This window comes from Puma concolor, chromosome D1 (genome assembly GCF_028749965.1).
Source record: "Puma concolor isolate L17-30 chromosome D1, mPumCon1.1.hap2, whole genome shotgun sequence".
NCBI classification, from domain to species: domain Eukaryota; kingdom Metazoa; phylum Chordata; class Mammalia; order Carnivora; family Felidae; genus Puma; species Puma concolor.
The window spans coordinates 12,452,019-12,473,254 of record NC_141676.1 but is presented as its reverse complement, the minus strand read 5'-3'; the positions used below and the strand labels follow the sequence as shown (position 1 = coordinate 12,473,254).

Below are 21,236 nucleotides of genomic sequence, written 5' to 3'. Positions count from 1 at the left end.
ATGTATATTTTTATATGATTTAGAAGGTAATTATGACGTATGATACACTTCACATTTGTTAAGAGGATAAATCTCATGTTGTGTTCTTACCACAATAATTTTTTTTGTTTTTAGTTTTTAGAATCACAAGACATTTTTTTAAAGGGCAGCAAGAGTGTTTTGAAAACATCAGGAAAAGCTTTACTTTGAAAAGTTCATGCTTTATATTTGCCGATGGCATCTAATTAACTCAATTATGATAAATAAAATATACATGATCTTGATAGACTTATTTTCCTTTTATGGGCACTCCTTGATAAACTCCCAGCTCCCGGAGTTTGGTAGAATCAGCCACAACAAGTTCAATACTACATAATCAAGCACACTCCACAGCAATTGCAACGACAAACTGGTCCAAGCTTAGCAGCAGGAACCTTGCAGCGTCCGTGGTTCCGATGCAGGAGTAATGGCTCATAACACTGCTAATATTTTCTGAATGTTTTCTCTATGCCAGGCAATTGTACTAATTTTAAATATATGTAAATACATGAATACGTTAAAAACCATGGTACCAAGTGAGATTACTTTAGGAGGGGAGGGAAATCAGAAAGAAGGCCAAGGACTGAGCACCAACATTTGAATGTCAGGACAATAAAGAGAGTCCAGCCAAGGACAAAGAGGAGGATGAATATAAGGACAGGGAGGTTTAATGAAGTACCATCCACATGCCCATCATTGTGAATTTATGATTGCAACAACCACATTTCTTCTGATCTGGGTATCTGAGGGGGTGGCTGGTGATGCAGGTGGCAAGGAATTGCACCAAGAGTAGAGCAATGAGCAGAACAGAGTTTATTCACTCTGCAAGGGAGGAGAGGGGCCAGACATCAAGAGGAATATAGACCCCGAGTTTCTGTTAGGCTGGGCCTTTAAACGTTTTCTAAAAAAATTTTTTTAATGTTTATTTATTTTTAGAGAGAGAGAGAGAGACAGAATGTGAGCAGGGGAGGGGCAGAGAGAGAGGGAGACAGAGAATCCAAAGCAGGCTCCAGGCTCCGAGCTGTCAGCACAGAGCCCGACGTGGGGCTCGAACTCACAAGCGGTGAGATCATGACCTGAGCTGAAGTCGGACGTTTAACTGACTGAGCCACCCAGGAGCCCCTCAACGTTTTTTTTTTTTAATTTTTTTAATTTGAGAGAGAGAGAGAGAGAGAGAGAGAGAGAGAGAGCATGAGCAGGGGAGAGGGGCAGAGGGTAAGAGAGAGAGAGATAGAGAGAGAGAGAATCCCTGCTCAGTGTGGTGCCTGACATGGGGCTTGATCCCACAACTCTGGATCATGACCAGAGCCAAAATTAAGCGTTGGATGTCAACCGACTGAGCCATCCAGGCACCCCTAGACTAGGCCTTTTAAGGGGTTTTAAGGATGTAAGAGGGTTGCAGCTGTGCCCATGTGGGAAAGTGAGTGGAGGGATCCACTATTGGCCAAGTAGAGCAGGAGGTGACCAGTTCCATGGGGGGCCTCCATATGGGGCTCGTCTGCGATGTGGGTTGTGGTCCAGCTAGAAAAGAATATGTTTTGTAGTTGTGGTCTATTTTCTGAGACCGGGAGCACCATAATGCAGAAAAACAAAGAGTTGGGGCCAAGTACAGATGCCTGTGAGCTTTGTCTGGAAGCTTGACTGGGGAGCAGGCTTTGAATAGAACCTTTTCAACATCCAAAATATATTTTAAGTGCCACATACCCAAAACACAATTCTTGATTTTCCTCACTAAATTTTACTTTCTCCTAGGAGTCTCAGTTTTAGTAGATGGCATCTCATTCCACTTTTAGAAGTCAAAAAAAAAAAAAAATGAAGTCTTCCTTGACTCCCCTCTTTCACTCACACCCCACATCCCGTCTGTACAAAATTCTATTGGCTTTACCTTCCAAAGACATCAGAAATGTGATTCCTTGCCTAGATTGTTACAACAGATGCCTAGCAAGACTCTGGTCCCCTGTTTTCTCTCAAATAGCGTATTTTCTACTCCACAAGCAGAGTGATTTACTTAAAATGTAAGCCTGATAATGCTCCCACTCCACTCAAATCTCTCCCGTGGCCTTGTACCTTACTTAGGGTGAAGTCGAAGCTCTTACTATGGTCTATACATTGCTTCACGATTCTGACTTTGTGTAATTTCTTATCTCCTTTCATATCTTATCTCCTACCATACCACCGTCTGTTGCTTTCTGCTTCACCCTGTGTCTAGAGTAAAACAGCCTCCTTGCTGTTTGGCTCACCGGGCATTGGGCACTTTGTTCTGGAAAGAGTAATAGAGCATATTGATTAAGTGGGTGGACTCAGATGCTCTGTTTCCTGGGTTTGATCTCTGGTTATGCTTCTCACCATTTTTTTTTAAACCTTGTATAGTAATTTAACCTTTCTGTGCATCCGTTTCCAAATCTATGAATTGGGGATAATAATGATATGCCTCTTCTAAAGTTTTGGAAAGGATAAATGAATAAAACCATTTGAATAAAACCAAGTGATCACGAAGGGGTCAGCTATCATCATCATCGTCATCATCATCATCATCATCACCGTCATCATCCATGAAGCAGAAAAGAAGGACTAGGACTTGACAGCATATCCACAAGAAGTTTATAGGTTTAAGTTTCTTTTTTTCTTTTCTTTTTTTAAGTTTATTTACTTAGGGGCGCGTGGGTGGCTCAGTCGGTTAAGCGTCCGACTTCAGCTCTGGTCACGATCTCACAGCTTCTGGGTTCGACCCCCGCGTCGGGCTCTGTGCTGACGGCTCAGAGGTGGAGTCTGCTTCGGATTCTGTCTCCCTCTCTCTCTGCCCTCCCCCCCCCCCCCCACTCTCTGCCTCTCTCTGTCTCTCTTTCTCAAAAGTAAAGAGAACATTTAAAAATAGAAAGAGACTAGAATTCTCTCTCTCTCCACAATATGAGGTGACAACGAGAAGACAGGAAACCAGGAAGGGTGTCCTCACTAGACGCTGGCACATTGATTGATCTCGGACTTACAGCTTCCAGAACTTTGAGGGATACATTTCGGCTGTTTAAGCCACTCAGCCTGCGGTGTTTTGTTACAGCAGCCCATGCCAACTAAAACATATATGCTCTGTTAATCATTTCGGTAGGTTTAGGTAGAATGGGAAAGGTTTCCTTTAAAATCATTACACTCATTACTACTAACAAATACTATAAACTAAACACACTTCTCTCACCTCTACAGATCTTAAATGGCTGAATCTCAAAAAGAAGGAATTCTCTCAGGTAAATTTACCCTTTCATTGTTGCTGCTGATCCCCTCAAGCTTGAATCTATTTGATGAGTCAGCAGAACACCCCAAGGAAGGAAGTGTGGAGAAGTTGCTGGAAGAACCTCTCATAACGTCTCTTGGGAAAATAGCCCCTCCAGTTCTCTTCCTTTATTTTCCTTCTGGGACCCCCAAATAACGATGATAATGATAGGAGCAATAATAATACAACAATGGTTGATATCATGCTTATAGGGCTTATTGTAAAACCTGCCGGAATTCATTTAATCCTTAAATGATTCTTTCAGCTACGTTTATTGTAATCTCCATTTGATTAAAAATAAAATCAAAGCACAGAGGCCTTAAGTGATTCTTTCCTTGTCACACATGTAGAAAGAGGCAAACCCAGGTATCGTGGCTCCGGGGCCTGTGCTGTGCCACAAATCTTCTTCATTGCCTCTCGGTAAACTTCCAGATAACCACTTCTTTAATTATGTAACTAATTAGGGATTATTGACTGTAGAATGCCACTGATAAATGAACGTGTCACTAAGAAGTTAATTACTACCTAAAATTCTAGGGGCTATCGAGAATATTTAAAAAGACACAAAAATCGTCTTCTTAAAAGTCCCAGACAGGTGAAAAGATAACAAAGTATTATCAGAATATAACTGGAAGGAAGACAGGAATTCACTAAGGCAAATGAGCATGGAAGCTACTGTTACTTTTCCCAGAAAATAAAGCTTATTTGGAGGACGTGCATTGTGAGGTAGAGGGTATAAACAATATTCTTTCATACAATAATTGTCTAGCCAATACTTTATTAAGGGGAAATTGGGCCGTTAACATATTTTCATTTCTCCATAAAATACTATATAATAAACAATCCTTTTCTGATTGTTCTCTGTTTGTCCCTAACTCTCAGGATCCTTTTCTGCCCTGTCTTGCTCTACAAGTCTAGTTTCTGAGAACCGAATCATTCAGTCTACACTGCCCTCTTGCTTCCAGTTGGGTTTGGCCAATGGGAGACAGGGCAAGGGTTGGGTTGGGAGGGTGCAAGCAGAGAGAGGCGGGGCTATTTATCTCCCTGCTCTCTCCTTGCGTGGCTGGAGTCCTGTCAGTTGTTGCCTTTCCCCCCCTAAAGCCCTGAAGGTACAGTTTCTACCAAGTGTTTTCTCTCAATGAATCTAGCTTTTACTGGTCTCTGATAATACTGTACCACCTTCTGTCTGTGAGGTCCAGGGGCGATCGTGGCTTCTTTCTATTGCTAGACTGGTGTGTGTTGCCACTCTTATTGGTTCCTTTACTTCGATATGTAATCTTTTTATTATTATTATTTTTTCAGTTAAAATCTATTGAATGAGCCCTCTCTTTCCAGCCGATAACTGAGAGGCAGTATTATACTTGTCACTTTCTGTTGTTATGCACATTTGTTAATTTCCTTTCTAGAAGAGAATTAGTGAGTAAAATAGTAGACAAATTTTAGAGGTCTCTGGCACACATAGCTAAATAATATCCAGATAATTTATATCATTTTTTAAAGATGACTTATTAACTAGGAGAAATTCCAGTTGCATGGAGATTGGCATGAGCTGGAACCAAATCCTTGCCTGAAGGTTGTACCCTCCCCTAGTTGTTCTGGGAGAGGCAATTCCTGGCAAGAACTCTCCCCAGGGTCCCCTTCATTTCACGGTTCCTCAGGGTGTAGATAAGTGGGTTGAGCAGTGGGGTTCCCAATGTGTACACCAGTGAAATGAACTGATCTTGCTTGGGGTAGTAGCTGGAGTTGGGGCGCAGGTACATGAAGGCACAACAGCCATACTGCAGCAGGACCACAGAGAGGTGTGAGGAGCAGGTGGAGAAGGCCCGGTGGCGGCCAGCTGCCGAGTGGATCTTGAGCACAGCAGCCACAATGAAGGCGTAGGAGGTGGCGATGAAGAAGAAAGGCATGGCAATGGCCAATGTCGCCTCCACCAGCACTGCCCGCTCATGGATGTGGCTGTTGGTGCAAACAAGACGCATCACCGGTGGCACATCGCAAAAGAAGTGCTCGATAGTCCGCGCCCGGCAGAATGGCAGCGAGAAGATGAAGGCCACCAGTTGTGTGGACAGGAACAAGCCAATGACCACAGAGGCCACGACCAAGTGGACACAGAGAGTTAAAGTCACAGTGAGCGGGTACTGCAAGGGGGAGCAAATAGCAACATACCGGTCATAGGCCATGGCAGCCAAGAGGAAGCAGTCAGCGCTACCAAGCCCAATGAAGAAGATCATCTGAGTGGCACAGCCCAGGAGGGTGATGGTCTTCTCTGACTGGAGGATGTTGGTCAGGATGTGGGGCACCACCACAGCAGTGTAGCATAGTTCTATTCCCGAGAGGCTGCCCAGGAAGTAGTACATGGCTGTGTGCAGGCGTGCTTCTGTATGGATGGCCACCACAATGAAGACATTCCCACCGATGATCAAGATATAAACCAGGCTGACTCCAAGGAAAAACAAGACCCGGAGCTCTGGGGGAGATGGATAGGCCAGGAACACAAATTCCATCAACAGTGAGTGATTTCCCCAGGTCATTGAGCTAAGAGAGAGGATCTCTGCTGAGAGTTACAAAGCAGGAGGGAAAATAAGACCAATGATATATTTAGTTCACACTCTGAGCCATGTTCTAATCTGATCAGGTCTGGAGTTAGAAACTTCGAATTGAGACTAATTCTCTCTTTCCCTCTTCTTTTACCAAGTCTCTTCACATAAATATCTACAGCTCTATAACTTAATTTCTAAGTGCCAAGAGTTGGCCTGAATTGTATAAGATTTTTTTTTTTTAAGAAAAAGAGGCAGAGGAAGTTTGTGGCATTCTCAACAATTTTTAGGAAAAGGGGAATGCAGATTAATTCTTTCAGTAAATTCATAAGAAAGTGTCAAGGAATTCTTGAAAGCAGGGGTCAGTCATTAAGATGAGGGCGGGAAGCTATTCATTCATTCACTCATTCATTCACATATTTATTTACACCCAGTGCCTCCTGAGGGATTGACTCAGGAATATATGGATGTAACACTGAAAATCCAATCATAAGATGGAAATTGAAGAAAGTAAACAATGCTCATGGAGAGCTCACACAGGTCTGAGATGGACAGGGTCAGGGATGAGCCTCCCGCTCCTGGTTTCTCAATTCATACCCAATCAAGAGAAGTGTAGGACTTGAAGAAAACAGGGAAATTTATCATAGGGCTCCTCCCAAGCATGCTCCGTGCCATCAGCACAAAGCCCAATATGGGGCTCCATTCCATGAACCGTGAGATCTTGACCTGAGTCGAAATCAAGAGTCGGACACTCAACCGACTAAGCCACCCAGGTGCTCCTCAACCTTCCCATTTTCAACATTAATTATTTATGATGAGCTTTGAAGAAAAATCTTAAGCCAGAAGCACCACACTAGTACAAATTGTCCACATAGACCCAGCTCCGTGTCACAAGCATAGGGAGAAATGTGACTAGACTGTCACAGATATTCAGAGCACCCGGGGCACAAATGACTCTGTTGTTTCTCCAACAGCTGATGAGTAGTATCCAGTTCCTATCAATTCTCTTTTCTTCTTCTGAACTTTGGTCATGCTCTGAATGATTTCTAATATTACCTGTCCTATTCAATATTTTATTAAAATATGAGGAGTAGGGGCAGTGCATCCGTGTGAAATCAGTTTTGAATTAAATGATGTGGTTTGAAAAATCTCACGTCCTGTCTCTGTGATGCTGGGCGATATATAATTTCTCTGAGTCTTAGTTTCTTTACTTGACAAATGGGGATAATAATTATACTTAGTTCTGAGGGTTTTTGTTTGGATTAAAAGAGTTCATTATGTAAAGTATCTACCACAATGCATAGTTCATCACAAGAGCAGCTCGATGACAGATAACCATCATTATTATCCATAAGTTCAAGGGCAGACATCTGTCCTTATTTACATTTTCATCTCCCATATCACCAAGCCTAATGTACAAATTATAGGCACTTGATAAATACATGTTGTATGGATAAATATACTATGAAAAGTATGTCATTTATACTTTTTTTTTTTCACTTTCTCTTTCACTTTTAAGGTGATTTCATGATCAAATCATCCGTTTAAGAGCCCGCACGGAAAACAACTTGGTAACCAACATTAGGGCTGCACTGTGGAAAATACCCTGTCACTAGGGAGCATAACAAGTTGAAGGCTATAACAAACACATTGAGGGCTAGTTTCCCACTTATATTTGATAGAGGGCTTTGGAACCTGTGTGATAATGATGACTTTAGAGAATTTTATGATAGCCACACTTCTGTCATTTTAATAGTGCTCTCCAAGATCTATAATAAAATATTTATAAAAAAGTTATCTATAGGTCATTAATTTTTAGTGCTGGAGAGGACTTCAGAAATTACCTAGTTCAGTCCTCTGTCAGATGCTTGAATTTTCCATACAATACCTGAACATCGGGTCCACTTCAAAGCCTGGGGAATGTCATTACTTCCTAATTTGGTTGCTTTGTTGTTGGATAGCATAATTCCCTAAAATTCTTTTCTTGTAATGGCTGAAACCTGCCTCAGTAACCTCTACATTCCATTCTGTTCTATGGCATGGGGCCATTGTTTCATGAAACACTTCTGGAACTAAGAGCTTTTATCATGCAGCCCTAAATTTTCTCCCATTTTCCTTTTGGTATTCCTTGAACGACATAGTTTTGTTACGTCTCAGTTTCAGCTCTGGAAATGCTTTCATTTTTGTTGTTGCGTTCTGTTTTGTGTTTGAGAGAGAGGAAGCATGAGCGGAGGAGGGGCAGAGGGGGAGAGAGAGAGAGAGAGAGAGAGAGAGAGAGAGAGAGAGAGAATCTTAAGCAGTCTTCACACTCAGCCTGGAGCCTGACACAGGGCTCAATCCCATGACACTGGGATCATGACCTGAGCCGAAATCAAGAGTCAGATGCTCAACCGATGGAGCCACCCAGGCTCCCTGGAAATGTTATAATTTTAAATAACTTACTTAGAAGTATACTGCATGGGACAGATCACAAGGATGGTCACAAGGATGGTCAAGAGATCTGGGTATCAGTATCTGTCCATTGGCAGTCTATTGCTTCAGACTAACCAAAATTAGATTCATCCAGTTGTTTGTGTTTCATCGTTTTGATAGTCTCCTCAGACATGGACTGAGGTAGCTCCCAGGATGCTAAAACCCTAAACATTATTTTTTCATTTTCAGAGAAGCAAAACATGTTCATCATGTTTATACTTATATTTATATTAAATATATTATGTATTTAATAGATATTAATTAATGTAATTAATTAATTATATTATATAACTATAATTATATGTTATATAATATAATTAATATAATATATAATAATATAATATAAATATATTAAATATATTTTTTATGTATGCCATAAAAATTTATGTACATAAAAGTCTGATTCAATGCTATAAAGAAGTGTGTCATAAGATTAAACAACATATGTCTCTGACATAGTTTGTGATTAGGGGATTCGGAAAGGCTTCCTAGAGGAGTAATATTCAAGCTTAAATCTGAAAAATAGAATTAATCAGGAGAAGAACGACAGGCAGAATAATGGGGTCCATATTCCGGACAGATGAAAAAGTAGATTTAATGTTCAAAGAGAGTGAAACTTATTGTAACCGCATGTCATCAACTTGTTTTTCCAAGTTGTTACTAAACATGTGGCATAGGACAGAGGCAAGAGTAGAGACAGCACTCCAGCATCGTACCCAGAAATCTGCCCAGGCTGGCATCTGTTCGTGAATCCACACCTATCTCGGTGGCTGCAAGTCACAACCCACATCATATCTACATCTTCCTTCTTACCTCTCCAGCCAGGCCAGCCCCATGTGGCAAGAGTGTCTGAGAAACCTTGCCCGTGTGCATTCTGGAAATACAAGATGTCCAGACGGCAGTGGCTCTCAAATTGTGGAGTTAGCATTGTGCAAAACAAGGGGGTTAGCAGATTTGGTGATATCATACCCCAGGCAGAATCTCAAGCTATTATTAATAGCGATGTCACTGGGGCAGATCAACTCACATTAATGTCTGTCTCCTCATGTTCCGAAAACATAAATAATAATACTCACCTAATGGTGTTGTGATGGAATTAAATGGGATAAAGTATTTAGAACCCTTGGTTTGATGCGTGAAACCTATTAAGTTGCATAATAAATGTTAATTCTTCTCTCCTTTCTTCGGATCTGTTAAAAGGATATTAATAATACCTGCTTCATAGCAGAGGATTAAATGAGGTACCTTACAAGAAAAGGACTTTTATTAATTCCTTAAACCTTCTCCAAACTTACATTAGCCATCCCTTCAATATTTTTTAGTCTAAGATTAGTTATTACCATTTTAATCAGAAGAATAGGCCTTCCAAGTGAATTTAGAGGAACACGATAAGCCGTGGGCTGAATGAGCTCTAAAATCCTGGAGTCTCTACTTGTAGAGCCGTTACTTGCTTTTCTAGCCTGGTGTCAGTGGGTACCTGGTATGTTGTAAATCTAGAAGGAGACAGAAAAAGACTTCTTCTTACCTTTATCATGAGAAGGAGGAGGGGTGTACCGAGCCGGTCTCCTCAGGTCTAGTCGTAAGAGATGGAAGACAGCAGGTGAGGGCTGTTTGCTCTGGTGGAGAGAGGACCATGAGGCCAGAAAGTTGGCCCCGTGGGATGGAAGCTTTAGTAACCTTCCCAAGGAAATTTGTGGAAGGAATAAATTGCTCTGCTCTGTAGGGCCTTAGTCCATAAATTCTGTCTCTCCCAGGAGGTGGTTTGATGACTGTTGATCTCTCCTGTGACCAGATAATGAGCCGAAGCCAAAACTGTCCCTGCACTTGGGAGCTCCCATCAATGGAAGATCTGCAGTGAGCTTGTCAAAGTGAAGACCAGTATTAAACCATTTATCAACACTCTCAGCGTCCCATGTAATTTCCTGAGAAATAAGACAGTCCCTAATCAAGGTCATTTGTGCTTCCTCTTTCAAGTAGTTGACTCCCACCAGATTGTCATAGCTGGGTCAGCCCAAGTCCCAAGTTATTATTGCCCTGGGGAACTGAGACCATATTTTGTATTTTAGGGGTGTCTGGGTGGCTCAGTCGGTTAAGCGTCTGACTTCAGCTCAGGTCATGACCTCATGGTTCAAGGGTTCGATCCCCACATGGGGCTCTGTGCTGACAGCTCAGCTCCTGGAGCCTGCTTCAGATTCTATGTCTCCCTCTCTCTTTCCATCCCCCACTCACACTCTGTCTCTCTGTCTCTCTCAAAAATGAATAAATGTTAAAAAAATTATATTTTCTATGAAAAAGGGGGACCTGGTAACCTTGGTTATATATAAAGGAATGAATTGAGGGGAAATACTAGACAGACATTTAACTTTCCTCTGTCACTTATTAATGATATCTTTTTTTAATGTTTGTTTATTTTTGTGAGAGAGAGAGACAGAGCATGAACAAGGGAGGGACAGAGAGAGAGGGAGACACAGAATCTGAAGCAGGCTTCAGGCTCCGAGCTGTCAGCACAGAGCTTGATGCGGGGCTCAAACTCACGGACAGCGAGATCATGACCTGAGCCGAAGTCGGACACTTAACTAACTGAGCCACCTAGGCACCCCTCCTCTGTCACTTCTTAAATAATTCCCTTACTGTGGTCTTCCAGAATTTGAAGAAACCATACATTTTCACTCAGTGTACCATACAGGCTTGTAGGTTTGATCATGTCCCTGCTCAGATATTACTTTGCCATATTAAACTTGCTAATTTTTAATATCTTTCCCCTTATTGCCTTTCTCTCCCTCATCTCCATTGATCTCCTAGTTCTTTCACAGTGGAACATACTTTTGATATGTTCTTTTTGATACCCGATAATAACACAGACTTAGGGTTCACTCATTTAAAGTTTGGTTCATCATTGGTTGACTAATTAAACAAATATTTATTTAATATGATCTGCCCATCACTGGTCTAAGTCTGGGCACCAAGATGGATAAGACAAACAAGCTTCCTGCTGTCACGGGCTTATGCTGTCGCTAGTGAAACAGACAATACACATGGTAAATAAGTCAGTTAGTATCAGATATTGATGAACCCCATGACGAAAATCTAACAGGTTGAACAGCTTCCATCAGCTGGAAGAGGATGATCAGAAGACTCTTCTTTAAGGAGGTGATGTTTGACCTAAAACATGAATGATGAGAAGAAGCAATCCATGAAATATGGGATTAAAAAAAAAAATTCAAACAGAGGGAAATACAGTTGAAGGTAGTAAAGAACTCAAAGCTGGGAAAAAAAAAAAAAACGCAACATGGCTAAAATAAAAAAATATTGAAATTTAAGCATATCCAGGCATATGGATATTGGAAATCCTATCATTCAGAGACCTTCATTGAGAAAATGAGACGTGGAGAAGTGGCCTGATTTGTATAGCGTCCAAAAAGTCAGTGGCAAAAACGGGACTAACTTGGTTCTTCTGATTTCATCTAATAATGTCCGCTGACTATTGAACATTAAAACCAGGTGGCTCTTCAGGATCCCAAGGGAAGTGAGTAGAGAATAAATATCTATTTTTAAAAGATCAGCACACTGCTTTCAATAACTCCTTAGGCCAAGGATTTAATCTTTTTCTAAAGATGAAAACTAATCAGAGTGAGAATTTTTTGAGATTGAATATATTTCTAAGAACTAAATGATTGCATATTTTGAAGTAATACTTTGTATGATGAGTTTCTAGTGAATAAAATGTTGTTAAAAGGATTTCCTCACATTTTTCTAATATAGAAATGTAAATAATACCACTGAGATTAGAAGTTGCATCAGAGCCTTTCTTTGTCATTTCCTAGGCTGTTGTGGTCATTTTAATGTATTATCTCGGCTAGGCCAGAGTCCCTAAATATTTGGTCAAACACCAGTCTAGATGTTGTGAAGATATTTTTAGGTGAGTTAACAATTTAATGAGTAGGATTTGAGTAAAGCAGACTATTATCTGTTATGTGGGTGGGTCACATCTAATCAGTTGAAAGCTTTAAGAGGAAAGAAGACTGAGGTGCCCTGAATAAGAGGGATTCTGCTTCTAGACTGCCTTCACATTCAAGCTGAGACATCAACTCTTCCCTTGGTCTTCAGCCTGCTGGCCTACCCTGCAGAGTTTGAACTCACTAGACCCACAACTGCATGAGCCAATTCCATAAAACAAGCTTTTCCTCCCGCCCACCCCTCCATGCAACCTATTGGTTCTGCTCCCTGGAGAACCCTGATTAATACAGTTTTTTATCCCAAGAGTGGTTCTAGAGGAACAGAATATTAAGGATGAGTTTTCAGAATTGGTTCTGGGGTTTGTGGAATTGGCTCACTGATCTGATAAGAGTTAAAGGCACTGAAGACTCCACTTCAAGTTGTAAAGGGAACACTGAGTCTACAGTGTGATGCAGCAACAGAGATATGCAAAATATCACCACTGGGTACAGCTAAGTCAGTACTTACGGAAGCCAGGTTTTGGGTGACCATGCACATGATACCTTCAGATATTTTTGTCCAAGTGATGACTATAATGAGATTGGCTGTTTGCTTCTAAATGCACTAGAGTAAGTGGGAAAGAAAAGGTTGAGCCTGGTGACTCAAAGTCTCAGCTCTACTATTTCATAAATGACCTGAAAACTTCCATGCCTGCCTGAAAGAGACCAGTGTATTCTGTAGTTGTGAGCTGAGGTTGCTGAAAAACAGACCCAGAATCTCATTCTGTGAGTGGCTGATTTACAATGTAAGTTGGATTCTTGGCCTCTCAAGGTTTCCTCCTGATGTTTGAAGACATTAGCTGGGAAGGAATGGGATCCTGAAAATTGGAATGAGGATATACAGGATAATTCCTGATGATTCTGGGGGCATAGAACCCCTAAATTCTGATGAGTCTTCTTTGGCAGTAGAACAAGGCATACCACTCCCACTGAGGAGATTAATCCTGCCTTACCTATAATGGCCTCCCCTGAGCGATTTGCCTTGTGAAACACTGCTGGTTCTCCATAGGATCCACTCCCATCACCCCCCTTTGCTTCTTGACCTATAACTAGGCTCAAGTCCCAGCAGGCCCTGAAAGATGGGGTACAAAGTCTATCATTTAAAAAAATTTTTTTTACACTTATTTATTTTTGATAGACAGAGAGAGACAGAGCACAAGTCGGGGAGGGGCAGAGAGAGAAGGAGACACAGAACTGAAGCAGGCTCCGGGCTCTGAGCTATCAGCACAGAGCCCGACGCAGGGCTTGATCTCACAAACCACAAGATCATGACCTGAGCCGAAGTTGGACGCTTAACCGACTGAGCCACCCAGGCGCCCCTACAAAGTCTATCATATGAAGAGGTGCATTACATTGTAAAAGAAATACATGATTTTTTCTAATTTATAACAAACAAAATTCTGGGGAATGTGCGTAGAAATGGATATTAAATCTATGGGTTAATGATGGGAGGAACACAAAGTTGGATCAGGCTGAATTTATCGACATGGGTCCACAAAGCATAGATTCTCAATTAACTTTGCAGCTTGGGGTGTTAGGGCTCTTAATGATTTGATTGTTTGGTTGAAACATGGGCCAGTGGGGGGCTACACCAAAATAAGTTGAAATACGCGTCCTGCTTTGGTCTACTGTAGAGAAAACAATTGAAAAGCTTCAGGAGATTAGAAGTTAGAGTGGATTTGTCACTTAAGACCCGCTTACTTATCCCAAGAAAGTCCAGAAGACACAACTTTCCCCATGATTGTGGGAAACAAATTTATAAGGGGAGCCCCCAACATTTTTGAAGGCTGTGTGATTGCTTTTCTCCCTGTCAGAAATTTCAGTGAGATCTGCTGCCTCTAAATTGGGAAACCTAAATGCAATGGAAATACTTGGACCCCAGGGTGGCCAAGGCCAAGTGACGGTACTTACTTGTCAAAGGTAGGGTGGGTGTGGTTATTACACTGCACAGAGTCGAAGCAGTAATCAGAATAGTCTACTTCACAGAGACTTACGGCCTTGGCTAGTTGATCACAGTGCTCCCAGAAGTGAAAGGATGAGAAGTCTACTACATTCTTACTTGATATGTATGAGTGGAAGAGTTCCGGATCAAGTGAACAAAAGTGTTACTTGAATCATAAAACAGAGAGTCAATTCCCAGACTTGAGCTAGTTTGCAGACCTAGAACCCCTTGACTGAAGGGGGAGGCTGTGTCTTCATGGGGAAGGACCCTACTATGCTTCCAAAAATGTATGTATGCTGTTAATCTTTTGCTCAGTCTTCCCGAAAGGGACCTAAACACTTTCAGCAACATGACTACATTGGGGGAAAGGAAATAATCAGAATTTTCAGGTCTACTATACAATGGCCATGAACTGACACTAATTCCAGGACACCCAGAAGTCACCGTAGTCCCTAGTCAGAGTAGGTGCTTATGGAGACCAGGGGATCAAAGGACTTTTTAGCTCAGGTTCATCTCACAGTGGGTCCAGTGGGTCCCTAAACCCATCCTGTATTTCCCCCCCAGTTTGGGATGCTTACTTTCAGGAAGATTTGGCTTCTCTGCATACAATGCTTCTGCCAAAACTACATACTTACAGAATTCTTTATTTACAGTCACGGCATTTCATGCGGCATAGTTTTTTGCTCAAGGAAATCACTTTCTAGTAAATGAAGTGATAATGGGCCCATGTTCATGGAACTCACTGGTCTTACCGTGTTTCCCACCATCCTGAAGCATCTGGCTCGGTAGAGTAGTGAATGACCTTTTGAAGATAATTACAGCACCAGCTGGCTGACAGTACCTTTCAGGGCTGAGGCAAGTTTCTCCAGGAGGCTTTATGTGCTCTAAATCAGCATATAGTATTATTTCTCCCGTAGCCAAGACTCATACCTCCCATAGCCAGAAATATAGTATTATTTCTCCCATAGCCAGGACTTGCAAATCAGTGGGTGGAAATGGGAATGGATTCTGGTCATCCACCAGCAAAATTATTCTTTTCTGTCCCCATGACATTATGCTTTGCTGGTGAAGAGGTCTCTGTACCAATGGGAGGAATGATTCCACCATGAAACACAACAATGATTCTATTGAACTGGAAGTTAAGACTGTCACCTGGCCACTTTGGGCTATTCATGACCCTGAATCAACAGGTAAACAAGGTATTACTGTACTGACTGGGGTAACATCCTGATTACGAAGGGGAAATTGGACTGTTGCTTCATAATAGAGGTACTGAAGAGTGTCTTTCAAACAGGAGATCCTTTAGGGCATGTCTTAGTACTACTACGCCCTGTGGTTAAAATGGATGGGCCACTACAACAATTCAATTCAAGGAAGACTGTAAAAGTCCCAGACCTTTTGGGAAGGAAAGTTTGAGTCACTCCACTACATAAAGAACCATGGCAAGCTGGGATACTTTCTAAGGAGAAAGGGACTACGGAATGGGTATTGAAAGAAGGGATTTATAAACATCAGTTTTGAGCACATAACCATTTGCAGAAATGAAGACTGCAATTGTTAGGTGTGTTTCTTCTTTATTTTTTTTTTAAGGAATATGTTTGTGTGTATGTATATGTGTATTTTCTTCCCTCTCTTATCCCATTAAAACATAACATAAAATGTATTAACTTTACATCATAGTATTTAAGTTACAGAGTATAAAGGACAAGGGTGAACATCACCCAAAGACTTTGCATTCTCTTGGGGGGGAAAAGTACATTTTTGGTTATAGACACGATAATTTTTATCAGGTTGGGTAGAAATGTGGCTGTTATTGTCTTTATTTGGAGGTCAAGTATGGTCTAAGGAGATGAGTATGAACGCCAAGTGGACAGGGGGTGGATAGTGATGATTACTTTTATGAGTCAAATGGCTAGGCTATGGTACTCGGTTGTTTAGTCAAACACCAGTCAAGATGCTGCCATGAAGGTGTTTTTCAGATGTGCTGAACATGTAAATAAGTAGACTTTGTGTAGAGCAGCTTACCCTCCATAATGTGGATGGACCTCATCTAATCTCTTAAAGGTCTTGAGAGAAAAGGCTGAGACAGCCAGAAAAGGAAGGGATTCTTTTTCCATTGCTTTCAAACTCAAGATGGCAACTGATGCCTGCTGGAACTTTCAGCCTGTTGGCCTCGGCCGAACATTTTGGATTTGCCAAACTTCACAACTGTATGAGCCAATTGCTTGCAAACACCTCTTTCTCTATCCTGTTTGTTCTGTTTCTCTGGAGAATGTTGACCAATACAGAGGATGACCGCTGGAGAGTTTGACCATGATACTTGATGACCCACTCTTGCTTTCCCAGAACTTAGGGGGTCTTATGTTGGCATAAGTTATTCTCAACACATGTTAACTCTCAGAGCAAACTGATTCTGCACCACCTTTCCTAACTTACTTGTACATTCCTGGATTGAATGTGGGAGCATAGGTTAGACCCAACCACAGGACCTTGTAATGTACAAAAGAGGCTTAATGAAGGAAATAGGTGCATTAACCAGGTTATTATTTGTCATACTTTAAAGGTTTTTTTTAAGCTTATTTATTTATTTGAGAGAAATAGAGAGTGTGAGCAGGGGAGGGGCAGAGAGAGACAGGGAGAGAGAGAATCCCAAGAAGGCTCCACTCTGTCAGTTCACAGCCCAATGCGAGGCTCAAACCCATGAACCGTGAGATCATGACCTGAGCCGAAATCAAGAGCAGGTCACTTCACCGACTGAGCCACCCAGGCAACTCTGTCATACTCTAAACACAAAACAAGAATAAGGCATTTTAGGTGAGATATCCTTATGAACATTTTCCAAGCAATCAGCTAATACCATTGCTTCTCAAGAGGAAGCTTCAAAGATAATAACATTGCTTCAGAATAAATATAGACTTTTAATCCGTGGCTAAGTGAATAATAGCCTACAGAAATCTTGTCAATTTTCAGTTTTAAAGGTTCAGAGAACTTTAAAAACATGAAAGTGAACTGTAGCAAACAAGCATGTTAGGGACAGAAGAAATGAAAATCCAAACTTTGGAGAAATAAATATAAATCTGGCATTTGTGGTAAGGGTTTCACTGTTGTCCTATGCTCAGGGACCTGTTTCAAGTCCCCCTGAAACTTCAGAGAGCTTCACCTGTTCCTTTGCTACTGATGGCCTTTTTCAGGGCACCTTTGACATCCTTGTTCCTAAGGGTGTAAATCAGCGGGTTGAGTAGGGGGGTGATGAAGGTGTAGACTAGGGCAAACTGGCGGTCCTCATCCACCGACGAGCTCGATTGGGGACGCAGGTAGACCAAGGCACAGAAGCCATACTGCAGCAAGACCACGGTGAGGTGCGACGAGCAGGTGGAGAAGGCCCGGCGGCGGCCCTCGGCGGAGCGGATGCGCAGGATGGCGGAGGCAATGAACACATAGGACACACAGATAAGCAGGAAGGGGACGGTCAGCACCAGGATGCCCACCACGTAGAGCACCGCCTGGTGCACGCGGATGTCGGCGCAGGCCAGCCGCAGGACGGGAGGCACGTCGCACAGGAAGTGGTTGATTTCCCGGCGGTGCCCGCAGAAGGGCAAGGTGAAGATCAAGCAGGCGAGCTGCAGGGAGAGGAGGAGGGCCAGGCCCAGGGCGCACAGCACCATCCGGACGCACAGCTTCTGGGTCATGATGAGGGTGTAGCGCAGCGGGTGGCAGATGGCCACGTAGCGATCGTATGCCATGATTGCCAAGAGGAAGCAGTCAGCGCCGCCAAGCGTGAGAAAAAAGAACATTTGGGCCCCACAGCCAGCCAGCGGAATGGGTTTCTGGGCGCCCCAAAGGTTGGCAAGCATCAGAGGCACCACCACTGTGGTGTAGCTGATCTCTACGAAAGACAGGTTGCACAGGAAGAAGTACATGGGGGTGTGCAGCGAGCTGTGCGTGCGCACCGCCCAGACGATGGCCGCGTTGCCACAAAGGATCATCAAGTAGAGCAGGAGGAAGAGGAGGAAGAGAAGGGCCTGGAATTCGGGGACGGTGGTGAACGCGCGGAACACGAACTCGGTGGGGCCGGATTGGTTGAGGACGGGGCTCCTGGCAAACATGTCCCCTGCAAGAGAGAGACAGAAAGGGCCGGATCTTTCTTCGCTGAGTTGTTTTATTGTCCGAGTTAGAATAAAGGCACGTTTCGTGCAGAAAAAAAATAACTCAATTCCTCAAATCATCTAGTTTGTTAAAAAAAACCAAACGAAAGCGAAGTGTTGGGTGTTGTGTGATATAAATGTCGTGAGAAGTAAAACAGTAAAACCCTGCTATGTCTAAATAATTATTCCAAGTATTGTTTTATAAAGAACGGAAGTTTCCAATATAATTTTTTTTAATATATGAAATTTATTGTCAAATTGGTTTCCATACAACACCCAGTGCTCATCCCAAAAGATGCCCTCTTCAATGACCAATATAATTCTTAAGAAGTTTATTATGAAAAATAATTTTTAAGAGTACTCCAGACCTAAAACCTCTCAACTGATATGAAAAATATGAAAAATGGATAGGAGAAAGGAGAGAGAGGGAAACTGTTAATTTTCTCACACTGTGTAAAGAGTGACATATATAGACTTTATATGATTAAAGTATAAACTTTATTGAGATGTGGGTGGTTAGAGAAAAGTTTATTCTTTATACATTCTTTAATATTTATTTATTTATTTATTCATAAAATGTTTTTTATTTATTTTGAGAGAGGGAGGGGGAGGGAGGGGCAGAGAGAACGGGAGAGAGAGAAGCCCAAGCAGGTTCTGTGCTGTCAGCACAGAGCCTGACGCAAGGCTCGATCTCACGAACCTTGAGACCATGACCTGAGTGGAAATCAAGAGTTGGGTGCTTAACTGACTGAGCCACCCAGGTGCCCAATTCTTCAATATTTAATATTGATCACTTTAATATTAAACACAAAGAGAATGTATTTTTCCAAATCTACATAATATAAACATATACGTCTTTTTCCAAAGTTAAAGAGAAAAATTAAAGAAGGAAGCTATTATTCAAAAGAAAAAAAGAACAAAATGGATACAGAAATGGGGGTAAAAACGTGCAGTTATGTGTTTTAAATATGCTTATGCAATTATATGTTAAAGATTTTAAGGAATGCATACATTTTAAAATTGATTTTTTGGGGCGCCTGGGTGGCGCAGTCGGTTAAGCGTCCGACTTCAGCCAGGTCACGATCTCGCGGTCCGTGAGTTCGAGCCCCGCGTCAGGCTCTGGGCTGATGGCTCAGAGCCTGGAGCCTGTTTCCGATTCTGTGTCTCCCTCTCTCTCTGCCCCTCCCCCGTTCGTGCTCTGTCTCTCTCTGTCCCAAAAATAAATAAACGTTGAAAAAAAAAATTAAAAAAAAAAAATTGATTTTTTGCGCAGGTGTGTGGGTGGCTCAGTCAGTTGATCATCCAACTTTGGCTCAGGTCATGTTCTCGTGGTCTCGGGGTTCAAGTTCCCAGTTGGGTTCTGTGCTGACAGCTCAGAGCCTAGAGCCTGCCTTGAATTCTGTGTCTCCTTCTCTCTCTGCCCCTCCCCTGTTCGTACTCTCTCTCAAAAATAAAAATAAATAAATAATGTAAAAATGATAATAAATTTAATTTTTTTCGTAATTGCCTTTTCAACGATCTGATCAATTTCTGGCTCTGATTGCATTGGATGAAAGAGCTTTTACTTTACAGAAAGCACAAAAGTTTTTCTCTGTACCAGCAATAAGTACTTAGAACATTCTAATCCCAATAGCCTCACAAATATAAAGTGTCAAACACTGTAATGTAATCATAAGACAAATTTAAGGCAGCTAGTAGAGCTTTTTTGTATGGAAAAACTCAACATTTTAGCAATATTATGTATCTTAAAAATAATGCATGTAGTTGGTATGAGTCTGATACAGATCCCAAGATAATTTGAGTTTGTATATGTGCACACTTTTGTGTGCGTGTGCATGTATTTCATAATGTGATTTTAAAGTTTATTTGGAAGAACAGCCAAGTGAGAATGGATGTTCAAAAAAGAGTGAGGGTGAGGCTTGCATTAACTATTAAATTGTAGCATTAAATAATAACATGTTGTATATCAAAATTAAATCAATTAAAAATACATGCAGGAATAGAGAGCTCAGTAAGACAGAAAATACTCATAAATATGTGAGTCTCCAATTCATGATAAAGGTATGGCAGCATAGCAGATTGGCTAAGTGCATGTTTTCTGCCATCAGACTCCTTGGGTTCAAAGGAATCATGGGCACTTTACATAAAATCCATATACTTCAATTTTTAAAATCCATAACATGGGAATGACAATAAAGACACTTGGACAATATAATGAAAATAAATTAAAAGCACTTAATATGGCATCTGTCCCTATAAACATTCACTAAATGTTAAATCAAACTATTTTTCAAATAACTACAGTATGGAATAATGGACCAATATTCATTTTGATATGAATTTTTAAAAATTATCATATGCTGACATTTATTTTTGGATGGCCAGAAAGCATATTCTTAAAAAGCAGAATCAAAAAGGAAATCATAAAGAAATCATATAGGTGAGGACAAAACTAAGATCCTGAGCCAGCAAGATCTAGTTATGAGAAGGTAGAGTCTCCCCTACACTCTTTGGTTCTTGGATTTCATTCTTTTAATCTGTTATCAATTACTTGGTAACTTTGACAAGACGTCCCAAAGACCTACACAGAAAAGACAGATTTGTTGGAACAATTCCATTGGAGAGTCGAATACAAATATTCAATCTCTGAATCCATACATGTAGAGAGGGAGGCAGTCTCCTACAAAGTATGATTAGAGAAGCCTGAGAAAAAGCCCTGCTACTCCATACTGTCCCCACCATATTGTCCCCTGACCACTGTGAAGGAAATTCTTGAGTTAATTATTCCTGTGTGAAAACACACAGGCTCTAAGGTCCTTTTGCCTGCATTTGAATCCAGGTTCTGCCACACACCAGCTCTCT

General features: G+C 41.6%; 2 protein-coding genes across 2 annotated transcripts; both read right to left on the bottom strand.

Moving 5' to 3' along the window:
- Positions 1-4,869: 4,869 nt before the first annotated feature.
- OR10W1 (olfactory receptor family 10 subfamily W member 1) lies at positions 4,870-5,814 on the bottom strand. The gene has a single exon (XM_025929114.1). It carries the CDS (start codon positions 5,812-5,814, stop codon positions 4,870-4,872), a length of 945 nt encoding a protein of 314 aa, XP_025784899.1.
- Positions 5,815-17,375: 11,561 nt separating this feature from the next.
- Positions 17,376-18,335, bottom strand: LOC147576458 (olfactory receptor 10Q1-like). Its single transcript, XM_086679326.1, has one exon. It carries the CDS (start codon positions 18,333-18,335, stop codon positions 17,376-17,378), a length of 960 nt encoding a protein of 319 aa, XP_086535452.1.
- Between the last annotated feature and the right edge of the window lie 2,901 nt (positions 18,336-21,236).